We start from the raw sequence: 17,362 nt of genomic DNA on the forward strand, positions 1-17,362 counted from the left end.
CTGGCCGTTCCAATGCCGTGTCTGAACCCAGCACATGGCCTGGGTCTTGCAGCCCATGTTAATACTCTAACTGGATTTATATTATATTAATATAATATAATACAATAATATGATATGATATGAGATACGAGAGATGAGATATGAGATGAGATATGAGATATGAGATGAGATATGAGATATGATATATGATATATGGTATATAGTATATAATATATGATATATATAATATCTAATGTATAAAATAAAATATAAAAATATTGGCACCTCTATGCAGCCAACTTGCTGTTATCGAGAAGGTATTGAGGGTAAGTTAGTCCATTGCTGCTGCTAGCAGCTGAGCTTATCTTTAGGTGATGACAGCTAGAATTTGAGTAGGGTTGATACTTTTATTCAGTGCTGCTAAATTCAATTAAGACCCTAATTGTCTAAGAATCTTAAATTCTGAAGTGCTTTGTTGTGCATAAGTTGTTAAGAGGCTTAAAGACGCATCAGAATCCTCGGCTTTCTGTTCGTTTCCCCGTAGGCATGCTATCTCGAGTTGGATCTACCATGCTAAAAAGTAACAAATAAAAGAGAATCTGGAAAGACGAATTACAAATGTGAGAGACCAGCAGAGTTGCTTTTCATAATGTTCCTTCTTAGTTCCTTTTTTTTTTTGAAATCAAATATGTTACAGTGAAGAGGAGCGCCAGGGTTTTGTGCTAGAAAGGCACGGTGCACACATGTTATGACAGGTAGAGAAGAACACGCTGTTTGCTAATTAGCTGTGTCGTTTGGGCTTCCACGGCACTGAAATGTGTTGCTGAACCCTGCATATGGGAATTCTGTATTTTAAGCAATGTTGCAATGCCTGGCAGGAGACAGCAGCGTATGGCGAGATCTGTGATGAACGGTCCCCCCTCCTTTAAAACCTGGCTGACAAAGGAAGCACTGTTCCTTTCTTCCATACTCTTTATTTCTGTGTATGTTCTTAGTCATTCAGTGTTGATTTCCTTGTGTTAAATTGCATGCTTTTTAAGAAAACTGTATTTACGGTTATTTTTCCGACTGGGGACGGAAGCATAGACCGGCCAAGAAAATACTTGCAAAATATTGCATATAAGTGCTTAGCAGACTGGTCTATTACATTGCTTTTTCAGTTGAACCTTGCTTTGCCGATTAGAAAGCACTGGCAGGAGAAATAAAGCAAAAATTCTTCAGAAATTGCCTTGATAAAAAAACTTCCCCGATTTAGTAAAGAAATCTGTTCCACATGCATGGTTGATCACGCTCTGTGTGCCAGCTCTAGCGACAAGTGCTGCTTATTGCTCTTCATTCCTTGTTATTACAAGTTTCAGTGATAGTTGAAGGGTGAGCCAGGCTGCTCTTTCGTATGTTTTTCCAGAGGACTTGACTTTGTGCGAACCCTTTGTACCAAGGAAACTCATAGCAACGTCCTGCCGAAGGCAAAATTGCCTGGTGCGACTGTGACGCAGGAAGAGCAGGTTAAACATCAGTGCCCAGAGCTCTTTGTAGACATGGCAACTGGGAAAAAAGTTGCTTATTTGGAATTTGGCAGCTGAGCTCTCTGCTCACTCCAGGAAACTCGAAGCAGGGAGCGTTTGCAGAGTTTTCTCTCCGTTACCATCCTGCTGGTACCAAAGAAGTGAGAGCAAGGACTTGGAGGCACCTGGCCCCCTACTCCTACTTCCTTTTCATAACATTTAGAACTGTCATGACTAAATCTGCTGGAAAATCTAGGGGATATGCAGGAAGGGGCTCTGCGATGAGTTAGAAATAAACTGTAGAATATTTATAATCTCATGTAAATAAATACACTGAACTACAGAAACGTTGGTAATGTCTGGATTCCTGTTTTTATTTCAGCTCATTCAGACAAACAAACTGAAACATTATCCCAGCATCCATGGAGACTTCAGCAACGACTTCAAGCAGCCCTGTGTTGTGTTCACCGGCCACCCCTCTCTTAGATTTGGGGATGTGGTTCATTTCATGGAGTTATGGGGAAAATCTAGCTTGAACACGGTTATATTCACAGGTAAGTAAGATGCAGTTGTCATTATCAAATTAACAACAGGTTGTGCACTGTGGTTAAGTGTGGCCACGTCCCAGGGGCTTTACTCATTTGTTCCGGGGCAGAAGTTTCTGACTTCAGTAAGAGCTCATCTAAATTAGAACCCCAGGATTGTCTGCAGGGACGAATGTAATTATTGTGCCATTTAATTCATTTTAGCCCTGCAGAGCCGACCTTTGCCATGCAGAGTCCATTCCTGCCATTTCTAAGCAAAATCTTTGTTATGCACAGCAGTAAAATGCCTACAGGAAATTAATTTCTGGATTAAAAGCAGCTGGCTGCAAGTTAAACCCAGGCAAGACCTAATTGATGCTGGTCAGGAAGGAGAAACACTTCTTCTCCATATTCCATTAGAGTCACAAACCTTTCCTCACCCTTTCTTCTGCCCTTTGATCCAAACCTCAGGCAAGCAGCCAGGCTGTTTCTAAAGATGTTTCTGTCACCTCCGCTGTTTCAGAAGTGCGCGCCCCACACAGACCTGGCAGTTGTGATCTCTGCCATTGCTGCCTTTTGGCTGAGGGGTTTTTTTTTCAGATGTTTTTTGGCTAATGGACACATTTGTATGTGAAGCTGAAGGCACAGCTCTAGCTCATACCCTGGGACGCTCTTACCTTTCTCAATGACTCAGGCTGCCAGAGGCACAAGAAGTCTTTTAAATTCCTTTACGTCTCCCAGTCTGCTTCTAGTGCTGACACTGCTTTTAATGGATTTAATGAATCAAGCCCTGGCCACCTCAGAGCGAGCTATGGTCTGAGATCCACAGCGCAGCTGCACCGCACCAGTCATTAACAGCAAGACAAAGTGTTTAAGAGAGAACATGAAGCTTTTTGTGAAATCTGGCAAAGGGGACATCTTCCACTGTTTGCTCTCCTTTAAAAGTACTTCAAGGCCTTCCCTCAGACTGATGTTCTGTCCAGGTGCCTCCTCTTTATACCCCATGTCTTCCCCCCGCAGTGGGCCCTCTTCAGACCTGAGAAGGGAAATAATCCTTTAGGTCATTGCTACTGATTTTATGTATAATGAGCTCTGGTTTAATTAGGACATGTGTTATATATAACTTAACCAGATAAAAAAGGTGCAGATTTTGGACTAGGACAAAGTAATTAGAAATGGGGAGGACAACGCTGAGTAACTGATTAAACCCACAGCAAAGACGTGATGGAGTCCCACTGGTAAGCTTATTTTCCTCTTCTTTTTAGTGAGTAGGACTGCTGGAAAGCACATAACCTCCTAAAGCAAAAGATCCTCCTAAAGAGAATTGGGAAAGGGTTATTTCCTTTGCTCTTTGTTTCTTTAACTGTAGACTTGAGGCTAGTGATGAGCAAGTCCCTTTGACTCTTTCACAATATTGGTCCCAAAAAGTGTCACACTATCATGATACTGTTAAACCAATTTGGAAAGATTTAAAGAAGTGTGTAATTAGCCCTGCTGCAAGGAGAGGGAAGATACGAGGGGGTTCCTGCTAAAGACACTTAAATCCAAACTCCTTTTATTCTGAGAAATGGTGCACGGTACCACAGCACTACCGTCATAGCTGTTACAGTACCCATCACTCCTGCCCTTTGAGGCGGTTTCAGGAGCTATGCCCTAATTACAGTAATTGGTAAAATTGCAATATAGATATGCATTGTCTTGGAAACAGCGAATTCTGCTGCAGTTGGGGCTTCAATTAAAACCAGACCGTGTACACCCTCTTGTGCAGAGGAAATCAGGAGCATTAATCATGTTCTGAATGTGCTGCCCACCATCAGCGAGGGGGTCAGAAACTGGCCTTTAATGGCAAAAACTCTTATTCCGTGCCTTCTTGCAGGGAGAGGTAATTGACCTTTTGGTATTAAAATGTAATCCTTCTGCGAAGAGAGGAAATAAAGCAGTTTTCTATTAGAGGATGGCCCTGGCAAGCTGTTAATGGCATCTGAATAGCGGTCGTAACAACCCCTGGGTAGATTAGGTCGTGATCTTTGAGATTCATTCCCAGTATATACTTGAAACGAAACTCCAGTTGAGATCTGCTTTAGTTGTCGTGACCTTGGGGTGCACAGAGATTCCAGGAACTTCTGGTGGTTTATTTCCTAAATTTGTCTATCCGTGGGTTTCGGACGGCGGTTTCTGTCTCTGTCCGTAGGCGCATCCCCTCGGCAGGACATCCCCGCTTCCTTAGGAGTGTCTCAGCTGGAACAGAGACGTCTTTGTCTGCAGAAACCCCTAGCAGCTGAAATTCTTCTGTTCTTAGTAACTCCAGTGGAAGTCTGAAGCACCTCCACTGCCACCCAGGATTTTGATGATTTAATTATCTAGCTTCTCCTGTTTTAAGATAAAATCCCCTGTAGTTATGAAAGAAATCTGGTCCATTGAAACAGTGAGTGACGGCAGCTGATGCTCTGGCTTTTCCTGTGAAAGACTCCTAGTTTCAAGTAATTCCAACCTTTAAACTACAGGCCGTGCAGTGTTGTTAATGATGACACCGCTTGTTCAGTCCACAGGAGCTACGTAGTCCCCACCTTTCCAATTTGTAATGTGAAAAAACAACTAGGAGAGAATACAGGCGAAAGCAGCAGCTGCAAGCAATAGACAGGACCCCGGCTGTGAGCGAGCGGCAGAGCTGCTCCGCTTGCTTGTGTCATCTGCAAATGTTACCTCTGAAGCAATGTTGAATAGATTATTGATGGAAAATATTGAATCCCGCTAAGCCACAAAGAAATTGCAGAAGAAAACGTGGTAGGGAGAAGTTTGCTTCTTGCTCTCTCTCCGATAACAGCGACGCTTTAAAAACGAACTCCCTGGGAGATCTTAAAATCCGCTCATGCGTGCCACATTAGCGCTGTATGGCGGGAGATTTTATAACTCCGTGTCACACAGTGGTAAATCAGATGTCTTGGGGGGAAAAGCTAAAGACCTGTAATTCTGTCAGAAAAAGGCAATGTGTGTCCCTGGCAGGCACTGTCTGCCGTCACACAGGTGACTCCGGGGTCTGTGGTAGTTTCAAACCAGCGATTCCTCTGTGTCACACAAAGTCATTGGGAGAGCAGCTCAAGTTATGTCAAAGTCCTGCGTTAGAATTCCTTCAGTAGGATTTCTCACTTTTCCACTTACGTTCGTATTAGTTGATCAGAGAGACTGCAAACTTGGTGCCATTTTGGATTCTTAGCTCGAAAAATCCACGTCTGTAGATTGTCTGAGCCTACTGATGCAAAAATATGTAGAGTAGGTGCTGCCTCCTGGCATTCTCGCAGGCAAGCAGTGAAACCTCTGTGTCATCCACAACACCAGATGCGATGGAAAAGCTCTCTTCTGATAACTTTTTAGACTTCGTATTTGCAATTTCCTTGTACGTATCTACCAGAGGACTTTTGCCAAGCTTCAGTTTTCTGGTTTACACAATGAGTTTTAAAATGGCTTCTGATTTAACCCTCATTGACCACTGATGATTTTTCAACGAGCTACCTTCTCGGTCTTCTTATTTTTAGACTTCTCTTCATCGCTATTAAATTTAATTGCCATTAACTCCTATTTTTTACATTGATATTTTTAGGCTTTGTTTCATTGCCGCTAACACATCTGCTTTTAACTAGCGTGGCTTTTTGCCCAGTATAATTCTTACTTCCTGATTGTGGATTCATGCCTTTTTGGGCATCTACGAAGATGTTCTTTTACCACTATCATTTCTTGTTACTATTTCTCACTTTGATGTTCCCAGGCAGTTATTGTGACAATTGTGTTAAACTTGGGAAAATTATCCCTTTGCCAGTTCCAAACGTCTGCGTCGTTGGCTGACGGGATATTCTGTTCCTGCAGGGTAAATACAACCACATCGTGATCGCTGATACGTAGCCAGTGGCAGATTTTTAGGCTAGCAATTAACATGCCTTTTATCACTAGAATGAGGCCCAACATTGAATGTCGGATGCCACGCTGGGTGCTGAACTTCCTGTGGTAAAGTTTCAAGGACAATTTTTCTTGCTGTCTCCATGCGAAATCCAGGCGGTGCTCTCCTCAGGGGGATGTTCGAAATCAAGACTGAAGTCTCTGTATTTAATTTTCCTTTAATTCATCCTTTTACACAGCCTGAGCAGATACCAGAGGAACGCCTCATACTGTTTTCTAGCAAGGCTTGGTGGTTTGCAACTGCACTTCTCTCTGCAGGTTGTCCTCTGCGGCCCTGTGGTGCATCCCCTTCTCTTTTTCTCATTCTATACTTACCAAACTATTACCAGTTTTTCTAGCATGCCATTTGTGCACTTTATCTATCCCACAATTATCAGGCAGATAATGATGGCACAAGCTTGTCCACATCATTAGTCGGTGGCCCCCAGAACCAAGTGGCTCTCTGTATCCTACACTGTGTCACCTATGAGACCTATATTTTTCATTCACCAGAATAAACAGTATTTTTCTGTAGTATTCTCAATGTTGTACTACTCTCTGTGTGAGTAAAAGACCATTCAGTGCATGACTTTTCCCTGGCAGACCTCTAATCTGATTTTTACAAGTCAATAAGAAGAGTACAAAGGAAGTTGAGACTTGCTGGTCTAATAAAGATACCAAGTAATAAAGTTATCGCAGCCCATCATCCTTCTGGGTAGCCCCTGCTGCAAGCAACCTTCAGTTCATACTGGCCTGGACTAGAGCTGCCCTGCTGGCAAAATAAAGGGCCCAATTTCCTGTCCCTTCAACAAGAAAGGGCTCCCTACAGGACCTCATGGGTTATGTTAGAATTTGGACCCACCAGTCTAAACCTGACACTTGGATTAAAAAAAATCAACATATATATCTCAACATGTGTGTATATATATCTATCTATATCTGTGTGTGTGTTGTTTTATATATATATATGTATATGCTGTAAGGAAAAAGGGAACTTGGGAAGTAGTGTGTCTGTAGCAGAGGGCATTGGTACAGTTTATCAAAATCCAATCTTTATGCTGTGTGTTTGCCATAGTGAAAAACAAGCTGGCATTTGGGTTGCCTTATGATACCAAAACTTTCTATGTCTTGCCTTCTTTTACAGGCTGTGATTAAAAAGAAGAGATTATGTTTTTGTCTTGATTAAATTTGTTATAGAAATCACACGATAATGTGTTCAAATGAAATAATATTGCTCTGTTGCTTGATTAAGGTACGACTAATTGTGGGCGTAATTTTCATCAAATGAACTGAAAATAACGGGCGGGGGAAGGAAGAAGGGAAGAGAAATCTGTGATAGAATTACCATTGCTGAACCACAGCTTGTCTAGACTGGAATGTGGAGTCAGAGGGGAATTGCACCATCTTTGTTCTTAATAGGCATTCAGCGTTTTCAACATTTCTCTTTTCAGAACCGGATTTCTCTTATCTGGATGCCCTGGCTCCTTATCAACCTTTGGCGATGAAGTGTGTTTACTGTCCCATTGACACAAGACTGAATTTTATTCAGGTGTCTAAATTACTCAAAGAAGTCCAGGTAATGAATTTCTGTTGCCTTTTCTTATGTTTCCTCACACACTTGAAAATAAATAGGTCCATTGTGAACAACTGTTAAATTAAACAATAGCAAAATCAAGATCCTTTTTTCCATGAGAGGGCACAAAGCCTTGAGCTCTCCTTTATCATCCTGCTCCAAAATGAACATGGAATGACTCCCAGTCTCTGCACAGAGTTGCTGGAAGATCCCTAAAAGCTTGGAGCACAGAGCAAATGGTGTGTGTGTTCCTTGCCTCCTTTTTTCTTGTTTGTATGCATAAGCCTGGCTGTGTCTAATACAGTCTTAATGCGAAGGGTACCGAGTGCTGAGTATCCTCAGCACCCTCAGCTTTAACAGTCTCCTCTGCCCTTTATCCTGCGGTTGATGCGTGCTTTGGTCCTGGCACTGCTGTTCTGGAGTCCCACTCTCACGTTTCTTCCAAATCCACCGCTTTCCTTACTCCATTTGCAAAATGCAAATTCTTCTGTCTAGGAAGAAGGCGAGAGCATCCCCATAGTCTCTGCTTTCCCACTTTGGCTTCGGTGGCCTCTCCTTGCCCATCCAATTTGTTTCTACTGGAATTTGCTTTCTGAGTCATGCCATAATTAAAATAACACCCAGGTTTTTTCCTGGCTGAGCTTTTCCCTTTGATCTGTCTTCAACTTCTTGGACACAAAAATCCATATTCTTCCAAAGCTCTTCACAATGTCTGGATCATTTTCTCTCATTTTTCTGTGACCTGGCTTATCACCACACAACTGATAGCAATTGCTATTGCCTGTCTTTCTGACAAGCATCTTTGTCCACGTTACTACTGAAGTATAACACTGTGTCCAAAATAGCTTGCAGAAATGCTGTCTTGTCCTTTGTCTTCCTTAAATCCTGCAGTGATCCTTGTGGCCACCGGCCTGTTTATGCTTTGTTAAGGTATTGCTGACAGGTCATAAAAACTCAAAGTTGCTTATTTTGCTCGTGTTTCTGCAGCCTTGCATATTGATACATCTGCCTCACTCCGTGCCATTTTGTGATGGTCTCCACCACTACTGACATTTGCTTCCAATTTAGATAACGAGGGTTTGAAAGAAAAAGCTATTCAATATTCTAGCTTTTTCTCTCCTTGTGGCAGCTGACATGACTGCTGATATTGAAGTGATAATTAAAGACACAAATTGAGGCCTTGTTACTCTGGGCACTGTTGTATACAAAGCAAAGGCTGCTCACTCCTTGAACACTTTGTTCCAATCCTGACTGGATCTTCTGGATTGCATCTTTCGGACCTTGTTTTCATACAGATAAATCAGCTTACTAACAACAGTCTGCAAACCTCCTTATGGCAACGATTGCTGTTGTGGGGCAGCGCACAGAATCAACTAAACATTTTTATAAGTCACCACGCTCTTCTTTTGCAGCCTCTCCACGTCGTTTGCCCGGAGCAGTACACTCAGCCCCCGCCCACTCAGTCCCATCGCACAGACCTGATGATAGACTGCCAGCCGCCGCCGATGTCCTACCGCAGAGCTGAGGTGCTGACCCTGCCCTACAAGCGGCGCTATGAGAAGATCGAAATCATGCCCGAAGTGAGTAACAGAAGTGGCGTGAAAGGTGGTGGCCTTTTCCTTACACAACCAAATTCAAGCTACTGCTTCAGTAGCCCCTTTGACTAACGATATCTTGTGGCTGTGATTTACTGTTGACTGTGATCATGTAAAGCAATTTCTATCCAACGGAAGGCTAAGAAAGAAGCATTTCTGAGAGATAATTTCATAGGATCACAGAATGTGTTGGGTTGGAGGGGACCTTTACAGCTCATCCCCTGCAGTGAGCAGGGACATTGGTACCAGATCAGGTTGCTCACAGCCCCATCAAGCCTGGCCTTGAAGATCTCCAGGGATGGGGCCTGCACCACCTCTCTGGGCAACCTGTGCCACTCATCTACCACCTCATGGTAAAGAACCTTTTCCTAATATCCAACCTAAATCTACCCATTTATAGTTTAAAACCATTATGCCTCATCCTATCGCTCCATGCCCCAGTGAACAGCTCTTCCCCACATTTCTTACAGGCACCTTTCAGGTCCTGGAAGGTCGCTATAAGGTCCTCCCAGAGCCTTCTCTTCTCCAGGCTGAACAACCCCAACTGTCTCAGCCTGTCTTTGTAGGAGAGCTGCTCCAGCCCTTTGATTTCACTGTGTGAACTAACGAGAATTGAAAAAAATATTATGGCAAGCGAAAAAATATGTTCAGGTTACTTGTTATTTGCAAGGATTTATCACATCTCAAAATAGAGAACAAAAGGCAATCTCTGCTAGCCACCCATAAAGCAAACCAGTCATCTCCAGTTTAAATATGAGTAGAGTCACTGCAGGTTGATTTAGCAGCCCAGGGCCATGGAAAGTATCCAGAGAATCTGGGAGTTAATAGCACGAGTTGTCTTTCTCCTTTCTCAGCTGTACCTGCCGTGAGAAATGCCATTTCCCTTGAGGAGCAATATTCAGTCATACGTTAACGACATAGTAGTGAAATGGCTCATTTGTGTTGCAGCAGTTTCAATAAACGGTTAATTCCTACAGGCTGCTGAAGTCCAACAGGTTGATGGGCTGCTTGAAGCCATCTATAATGTGGACTACTTATGCCCGCAACATCTATTAATAATTTATGAAGCCCGTAAATCAAATATAAATGTACCCATAATACAAACGGTGACCCATATTCTAACAGGCATGATCTTAAAATATTTTTTTTGACAGTCCAATCAGCACAAATGTGTCCTTGGATCAAAGGTGACAGTGGCTTTTTATAAGAAGGCGTTACTACCCTTTGGAAACTGTTGAATGTGTGAGTCTACTTTTCATCAGAGAGCAGTGGGAGAAAGTACCCTTAGTTAAGCCGAACATGAAGCACAGAACTGGTACCCACGTAACAAAATCCCTCAGCCAGTCTGCAACACCCATTCCTATTATTTTGCATGTGTTCATTTTATTGTGGTAGGAGCCTGCCCAGCCCACTGGTTAGAGCACTGCCAGAGACAAGGAGGGGTTTTCTTTAATTAGAAAATATACTTGAATGCAGCTCCATCCTGGCATGTATATTTAATTGTTTTGGAAATATGCATCTTTCTTGAATCTTGTTAAACCTAAGAGTAGTAAACTGTGGCTTCCATTGACCAGCTCACATTGGAAAGCGATAGCAAAAGGACACCAAGGACTAGAGAGTTCCCTGGCAGAGCTTATTAGTGCCATGCTCAGGGGGCTGGACTGCAACTGAAAACAAGTCAGTATTGAACAAGTCAGTATTGAACAAGTCAGTATTGAACAAGTCAGTATTGAAACAAGTCAGTATTGAACAAGTCAGTATTGGAACAAGTCACTATTTCTCTTGTTAGCTTGGCACCTCACAGCAAGATCCTTTACACTTGAGCCCATGTGGATTCAGCCTCGTTGTCTGTCAGCAATATGAAAATGCTCTCTGTTTCTCAAAGCCACATCTCCAGCAGTTTTTAGGCACTGTCTGTCATTAAAGTAAATGGATTCTTCCTGTAGCTCTAGGTAAAAACAGTGCAGAGAAATAAGAGCACTTCCTAAAACTGCTGAGATGTTAGAGGGAGGATGCACTGTAGACAATATGGTATTCGCCAACCTGGGAATAGGTATCAAAGAAGCACACATCAAATAAGAGCTGGTTTCTATTGCATTCGCTTTACCTTGGAGAGTTTGAGCAGAAAGCTGCACAGACAGGAATACTGACAGAAATGGCCTTGTTTTTCCTCTAACAGATAACACCAAATTATATTCACACAGGAGTCCTAATTTCAAAGCTAGCTGTGCTCAGGGAGTAGAAGCCCCTCATGTGATTTTCCATTCCCAGGTATTCTCCCTGCTTCCAAACCTGCACCTTTTGCAAACAGCTACTTGGTGTGTCATGATGCTCCTGAAAAGACTTTTTGAGATGACACAGAAATTAGGTAGACCGGATCAGCTCTGAGACTTTCAGGAAAGCTGCTGTCCTTCCCCATTGGTGTCAGAGAGGTGGTGTTTGCCTCAGGGGGTTCACTGGGAGTTAGACTCAGTGGTTGTGTGCCTCCTACTTTTTAAGAGGACTTGCTAGAGGAATAGCGGTGCCAGATTTGTAGTGCTCCCAAACTGTCTCCTCAGGACAATCCCTATTTCAGCATCTGTTCATCACATCACCGCATGAGGCTGGTTTTTGCTCCCAGCTTGACCTGCAGAGTGCTGGTAAGCAAGGGAGGGATGGTGTGTGATCTCCCATCCTCTCTGACATTGGTCTTTGGGTCTTAGCAGCATGGCTGATAACTGCTGAGAAGTGAGAGTCTGTAATCCCTCCTACTCTGTGTAACCAGTCCCAACAGTTCATCCCAAAGGATCATTGTTTGGTTTTCAGCTAACTGGGAGGAGGAAAAGACCATATTTTTCTGTGGCCTGTATTTCTTTTGATGCTAACCCCCTAAATAAGCACACTGTTATCTCCTTACCTCCCTAGTAATTTTTCTGTGCCACGTGCATGGCTTGGCTCATTCCCTCTCCCAGCAGAAGAGCCCTGTCTGTCTGTCTGTCCCCTTGTGCAGAGGGATCATGAGGATATTGGTTTGGAGAGGCTGATGCAAATGGTTTCAGGCAGGGTTCACCCAGTCAAGGCAGAAAATGGCTTTAACTTTCCCTTCTGCTGGGTGGGCTGTGCAAGACAGGATTGCAAATACCATAGATGAGGCTCCTTGGTGGAGAATATTTGCTGCTTAATGTTCCCTTTTCGATAATTTCATCCAGGAAGACTCTTCAATGTGCCTAAGTGTATGGGAATTCCTACATTGCAAGGAAAGGGCATTTCTTTCATATGGGCTGCCAGCAGCTCTGGGGTTCTGTGAAGGCTCAGGTGGCAGTTGAAAGGGGTATTTTGTAGCTTCTAGCAAACCTTGCAAAGGCTTCTTATTTGTCAAAAGCATGTTAGCCAAAACTGGAATTATGAAACCTTGGGAAAAAAGGAAATTGCTAGATCTGCTCCAGGGCTAGGACTTGGGTATGAGGTGCAGCTAAAAGTCTCATAAAAGGATGTCTCCTGATGTGAAGTCCAGATCAGTGCCTTCCCCTGGCATCCACAATCCTTTCTCAGACATGGACGTGTGCTCAAACTCCTGTCTCAATTCTTCAAGCTTTTGAAACCTAAACAGCAGCAGTGGTAGTGTGCAATTTCCTTTCCAGAACTCTTCTGGTAGCTCAGATTGTGGCCTATCAAACTCATGTAAATTTACTGATGCTGCCAGAGCTCGTCTACATTTCAATCACTTCTCCAAAGAGCAGAAGTCAGGTCAAGCCGGACTGGTGTATGTTGATGAGATCTACACTCGGAGCAGCCTTTGTTTAGAGAGGGGTTTTAGCAGTCCCAAGGCATCAGCCTGGAATGGCTCTCCGAGGTATTGCGGAAACCTTTACACTTTAACTAATTTGTTCTCCTCGGCATCTGCCTTTCGCTTTAAAAAATAATAAAGAAAGACTGCTTGCTGGAAATTGGTTAGGCATTGTCTATTCGCAGGAGAGTGATGGGAAAATGGAAAACACCTTCTGGAGCAAACAGATAAATTAAACAGTAGTGTCTGAGCAAATAACGTGCCTCCAGTTGAATTACAGCTGAACAATGGTGCGGATCACTTGGTGTCAGCAGCACACTGACTTCAGTGAGGGCTCTGTGTTTTCAGAATACTCTGTGAGTTCTTCAGGACACAGGCCACTACAGGAGAGTGTGAATGTGCAATGCACAGCCTGACATGAAGTGAAATTGTAAGGAGCTATCGCAGAGGAGAATTAGGAAAACAGCCACTTGGCAGCCCATTATAATTCTGTAGTTTTCACTCTACCCTCCCCTTTTCTTGTTTTGACTTCTCTTTCCACATAGGATCTTGCCAATTCCTTTCTGAGATAAGGAAAGGCAAAGCATGGCTTTCATCTTACCTCTCCATCATCCTTCCTTAGTTTTTCAGGGACTAAAGAGTTTGATTTCTGTCTCTCTTCTAACCCTTGACTTATTTTGGTAGCCCTACATTACCTGATCTCCTGACCTCTCCATTCCTTTTCCTCTGACTATTCCCCCTTGTGTAAAGGTGCCATAGCCTCACTTACCGTAAAATAAATTAAATATAATCATCCTGCTTGCTTCTGCAGCTCTCAGTCTGTAAAACTGCCTGGAGCCCTTCCCTCATCCAGGCACAGGCCCTCTCCGAGTTTGACTTCACCTTTTGACTTTCCATCTGCTTTTCTGCTCCCAGCCTGCCTTTGCCTGCCCACATTAATATCTAGGAGTTTTTCTCCTTCATTTTTGCTGGCTGGCTGTAAGATAACGCTCTTTTCTAGCCAGGCACTCACCTCTCTTTTTCCCAGTCAGCTTTAACAACATTACATTCAGACTTGACATTCTGACCCATAAACTAGTTACTATATTTTGAATATTTTGGTTGATGCCCTTTTCGTGGCTTTCAAATGACTCGTCGTTTGCATCTGTAAGCTGCTTGCCTTGCCTTTGAAGATATTTCACATCCTTGCTTCCCCTACCTGTCATTTTTCATTCAGGTTTGAAGCTGATTTCTGCTTCTGCTGGTTCTGGCTTCCACTGTCGTCTTGTAGGTTCCTCAAATAACTGTTTCCTGCCTGCTCCCAGGCTATGCAGCGTACTGGCGAAGAGCTTCATTAAACAGCCATAAATCTACATTGCACTTCTTAAATACCTCCTTAAAACTGTCTCTTGGCGCAGGACTGGCGAAAAGCCAGTACTGAGACTACTGTTTATAATCCCATCCCGGATTATTTCCTCTTGCTTGGTCAGTACATATATTTCTGGTTTGATTTCTGAGCTTTTTGGGCAAGGTTCATCATGTTGGTCTGGAGCCCTGGTCCACTGATTGAACAGGGAACATGTACATGGAAAATAAGAGGGTTTTTTCATTGCTCAAAACTGCAGGACTACCTCTTCAGCTTGTTTTATTTCTCCCCCAGATGTTGGCTCTATGGAAGAGTAAAGCTAAGATGTAGGCATTTGCAAGCAATGGTATAAAAATCTTTAGATACTTATGTCATGATTCTTCATCCACTGTAGTTAATGACACTTTAAAGTCTGCTCCAGAGAGAGTTGTCGCAGACCCACGGAGACTGAAGGATCTTTTAAGTTAGGGTTAGTTTAGCAATTTAATAATCCCATTTCAAACACTCAGATTCTGTAAAATCTGAGGCAGAAACCCCAACAAGACATGACTCCGATCACCCACTAATGGTTGTATCGATGCCCTTAGTTCTAGGATGTTTGTTCTTCTCTGCTGGAAATGCCCTTGTTCCTGTAAGTCTCATTAGAAAGATTCCCCAGTTTCCATTTTACTGCACAAATGGCCTGCAGTGTGCTTGTGCCTCATTTAATATGCTTGCTCATCATGAATGCTTACTCCACGGGCATATTTAAATTCTTAGACCTTTCCCCTCTGGGCATGTGTTTGACCACAATATCTTTTTGTTTCCTCTGCAGGATCTGATACTTGCAGACTTCCTGCACTCAGACTCTGCCTGGTTTAGCAGATGGTATAGAGCCAAGGTTGAATCTATTGGAGCCTACTGCCCACAGCATCATCTCTTGAGCATTTCTGTGTCTGGTTTCAAGTGAATCAGCAACAGAGCTCCTGGTACTCAAATAGTGAAGAGGCAGGGAGGTAGGAAGTGAGGTAAAATGTCTTCCCTTCCTGACATTGGCATCCAAATATAAGTGACAGGTTTAAGACCATGTTTTCTCTTCGGTTTACAAAACTGACTTTACAGATCATTCCTGCTTTTGGAAGAGCTATTGCACAGCTTTTAAGCATGTAGGATATTTGGGCACTCTTTTCCTATTAAAGGTACACAAGGAAGATGCTTTTCTGCATCCAGAAGCTGGGTTTGATGTGTGTGAGCAGCAAAGTGAGTGGAGGGATTTCTCAGTTCAGTTTTTTCTGAGGATTGCTTATTGTAAAAAAACTCTGTGAAACTGGGATCACTAGGGCCTGGTAAACTCCTTCTGAAGGCAGGCAGGGCTTAAAATCTTTTGGAGAGTGTGTTTTTCTCCCAAAGAACTGCATCCTTTTTTAGGGGCTAGGCTCTGGGTGGGAATCTCTTCATATCTGGCAAGCTCCAAGGCTGTAAGCAATCATTTCCATCTAGAAATGGAAGTGCCCTTATGGGTTGCACGGCCAGAACCCAGCTGCAGTCAGTAATAGTGTTTATAATGTGCCTCATAAAATGTAAGGCACCAGCTTCAGATTGTGAAGACTTTTGCCCCTGCTGTTCCCACTAGAATGTTGTTCAAACCCCCACTGTCTCTGATGGCTCGAAACATCCTGATTTCCAGCCTACGCATATTCATGGCTGGTCTGCACACATTTATTCTTAACATCATGTTTTAGCATAAATAGATTTTCTCTTTTGTTGATATTTTCCCTGTGGTGTTTATGTAGACTAATCAAATTCTCCTCTTGGCTTTCTTTTTGTTAAGCTAAACAAGCCAAGATATTTAGTTTCCTCTTACAAGACAGCCCTATTCTACCCTTCAGTATATCTTACTTGAACTTCAATTACCCACAATTTACAAGTAGTTCAGGTGAGATCTTGCTGGGCCCAATGTAATTGCAGTAGCTCATCTCTGCTAGAATTACCTGGCATTTTCTGAAGTTACATTTTTCATGGCTGTGTCACATTTGTGACTCTCGGTTCTCCTGGGATGGACTAATAAACCTGGACCCTTCACCTCTGCCATTTCCAGCAGCTGCCAGCTCGCAGCAGAAATTCTCAGTATTAGCCCAGTCCCTGGCCTTGCATTTCATGCTGTTGAATTTCATCTTGTTTTTCTGCCTCCAGTTCTTGAGGTTATCTGGTTCTGCTTCTGTGATAGCCTGATCTTTCTTTCTATTAAGGGTGTCTCTACAAACATTGGTGGGGCCTTCTGTTCTGTACTGAGGTCATTAATAAAAATTAAGTGAGAATAGTCTCAAGACTGACCCTTCAGGAATTGCAGCAACAGCCCAGTAGTTGTCTGTGGATATCTTCATTTTAACCAGCCCTTGCCCCACTTTAGGACTGCTGTAGAAATCCACAGTTTGTCACTTCCCATGTTGTACCTTCCTTGATGAAGCACAGCCCGTGGCTGCCCCAATTCCTTCAGCAGTTGTCTTACCAGAGAAAGCTGTTGTGTTAGCTGCATGTGATCCTCTTTTGATATCTTATTTAAGTTTTCCTTCCATTTACTGTATTACTGCAGTATAGTGGCATGAGTGATGGGCCCCTTAGTAGGATTTCTTAGTGCTTGGTATTGCACAAGCACTGAACTAAACAGATCCCTGCCCCAAGGAATATATTACAACTTTATCCTTTCTTTATGTTTTTCTAAGGACTTGAAATGTGTTAAGTTGATAATGAGTCTGTCCTGCCCAGTGGCTTCACAGCTCTGTCTCATGTCTTTGATTTCCCCAGTCTGATCCAGAGTTGCAGATCTGGCTCCTACCTCTAATGCAGAGATTACACAATTTATGCACAGTTTGCAAATCTGGGAAATACTCATTTACTGTTGATGTAAAAACCCAGCTGTGTCCCTTTCTAAATACGTATCCTATAATCTAATGTACACATCAGCAAATTTTACATCTTAAAAGTTAAGGGGATTTTAATTACTGGTAGGCTTTGCTGCGGTGGTTCCCCTTCGCTCCAGTCCTGGAGGGTGAAGATGCAGCTCACCTCTCCCAACTCATCTTCAGCTCCCTGCTGGGTCGGTCTTCCTGCACCCTCTCTAGTGTAAACCAAGAGCTATTGTGCTTATAAAACTTGAAGGGAAAGA

At 43.1% G+C, this 17,362-nt stretch overlaps 1 protein-coding gene across 1 annotated transcript in view; it reads left to right on the forward strand.

The window, feature by feature from the left end:
• Window positions 1-1,866: 1,866 nt before the first annotated feature.
• The window catches only part of LOC104536854 (integrator complex subunit 9-like), a gene marked incomplete at its 5' end in the record, with an annotated part of 22,735 nt that continues 7,239 nt past the window's right edge, over window positions 1,867-17,362 (forward strand). Inside the window, 3 exons of the mRNA XM_010179583.1 lie at window positions 1,867-2,038; window positions 7,390-7,514; window positions 8,924-9,091. Coding sequence (XP_010177885.1) covers window positions 1,867-2,038; window positions 7,390-7,514; window positions 8,924-9,091 — 465 coding nt within the window. The remainder of the gene's footprint in view (window positions 2,039-7,389; window positions 7,515-8,923; window positions 9,092-17,362) is intronic.

This window comes from Mesitornis unicolor, unplaced genomic scaffold (assembly GCF_000695765.1).
Source record: "Mesitornis unicolor isolate BGI_N332 unplaced genomic scaffold, ASM69576v1 scaffold15842, whole genome shotgun sequence".
In the NCBI taxonomy this organism is placed as follows: Eukaryota; Metazoa; Chordata; class Aves; order Mesitornithiformes; family Mesitornithidae; genus Mesitornis; species Mesitornis unicolor.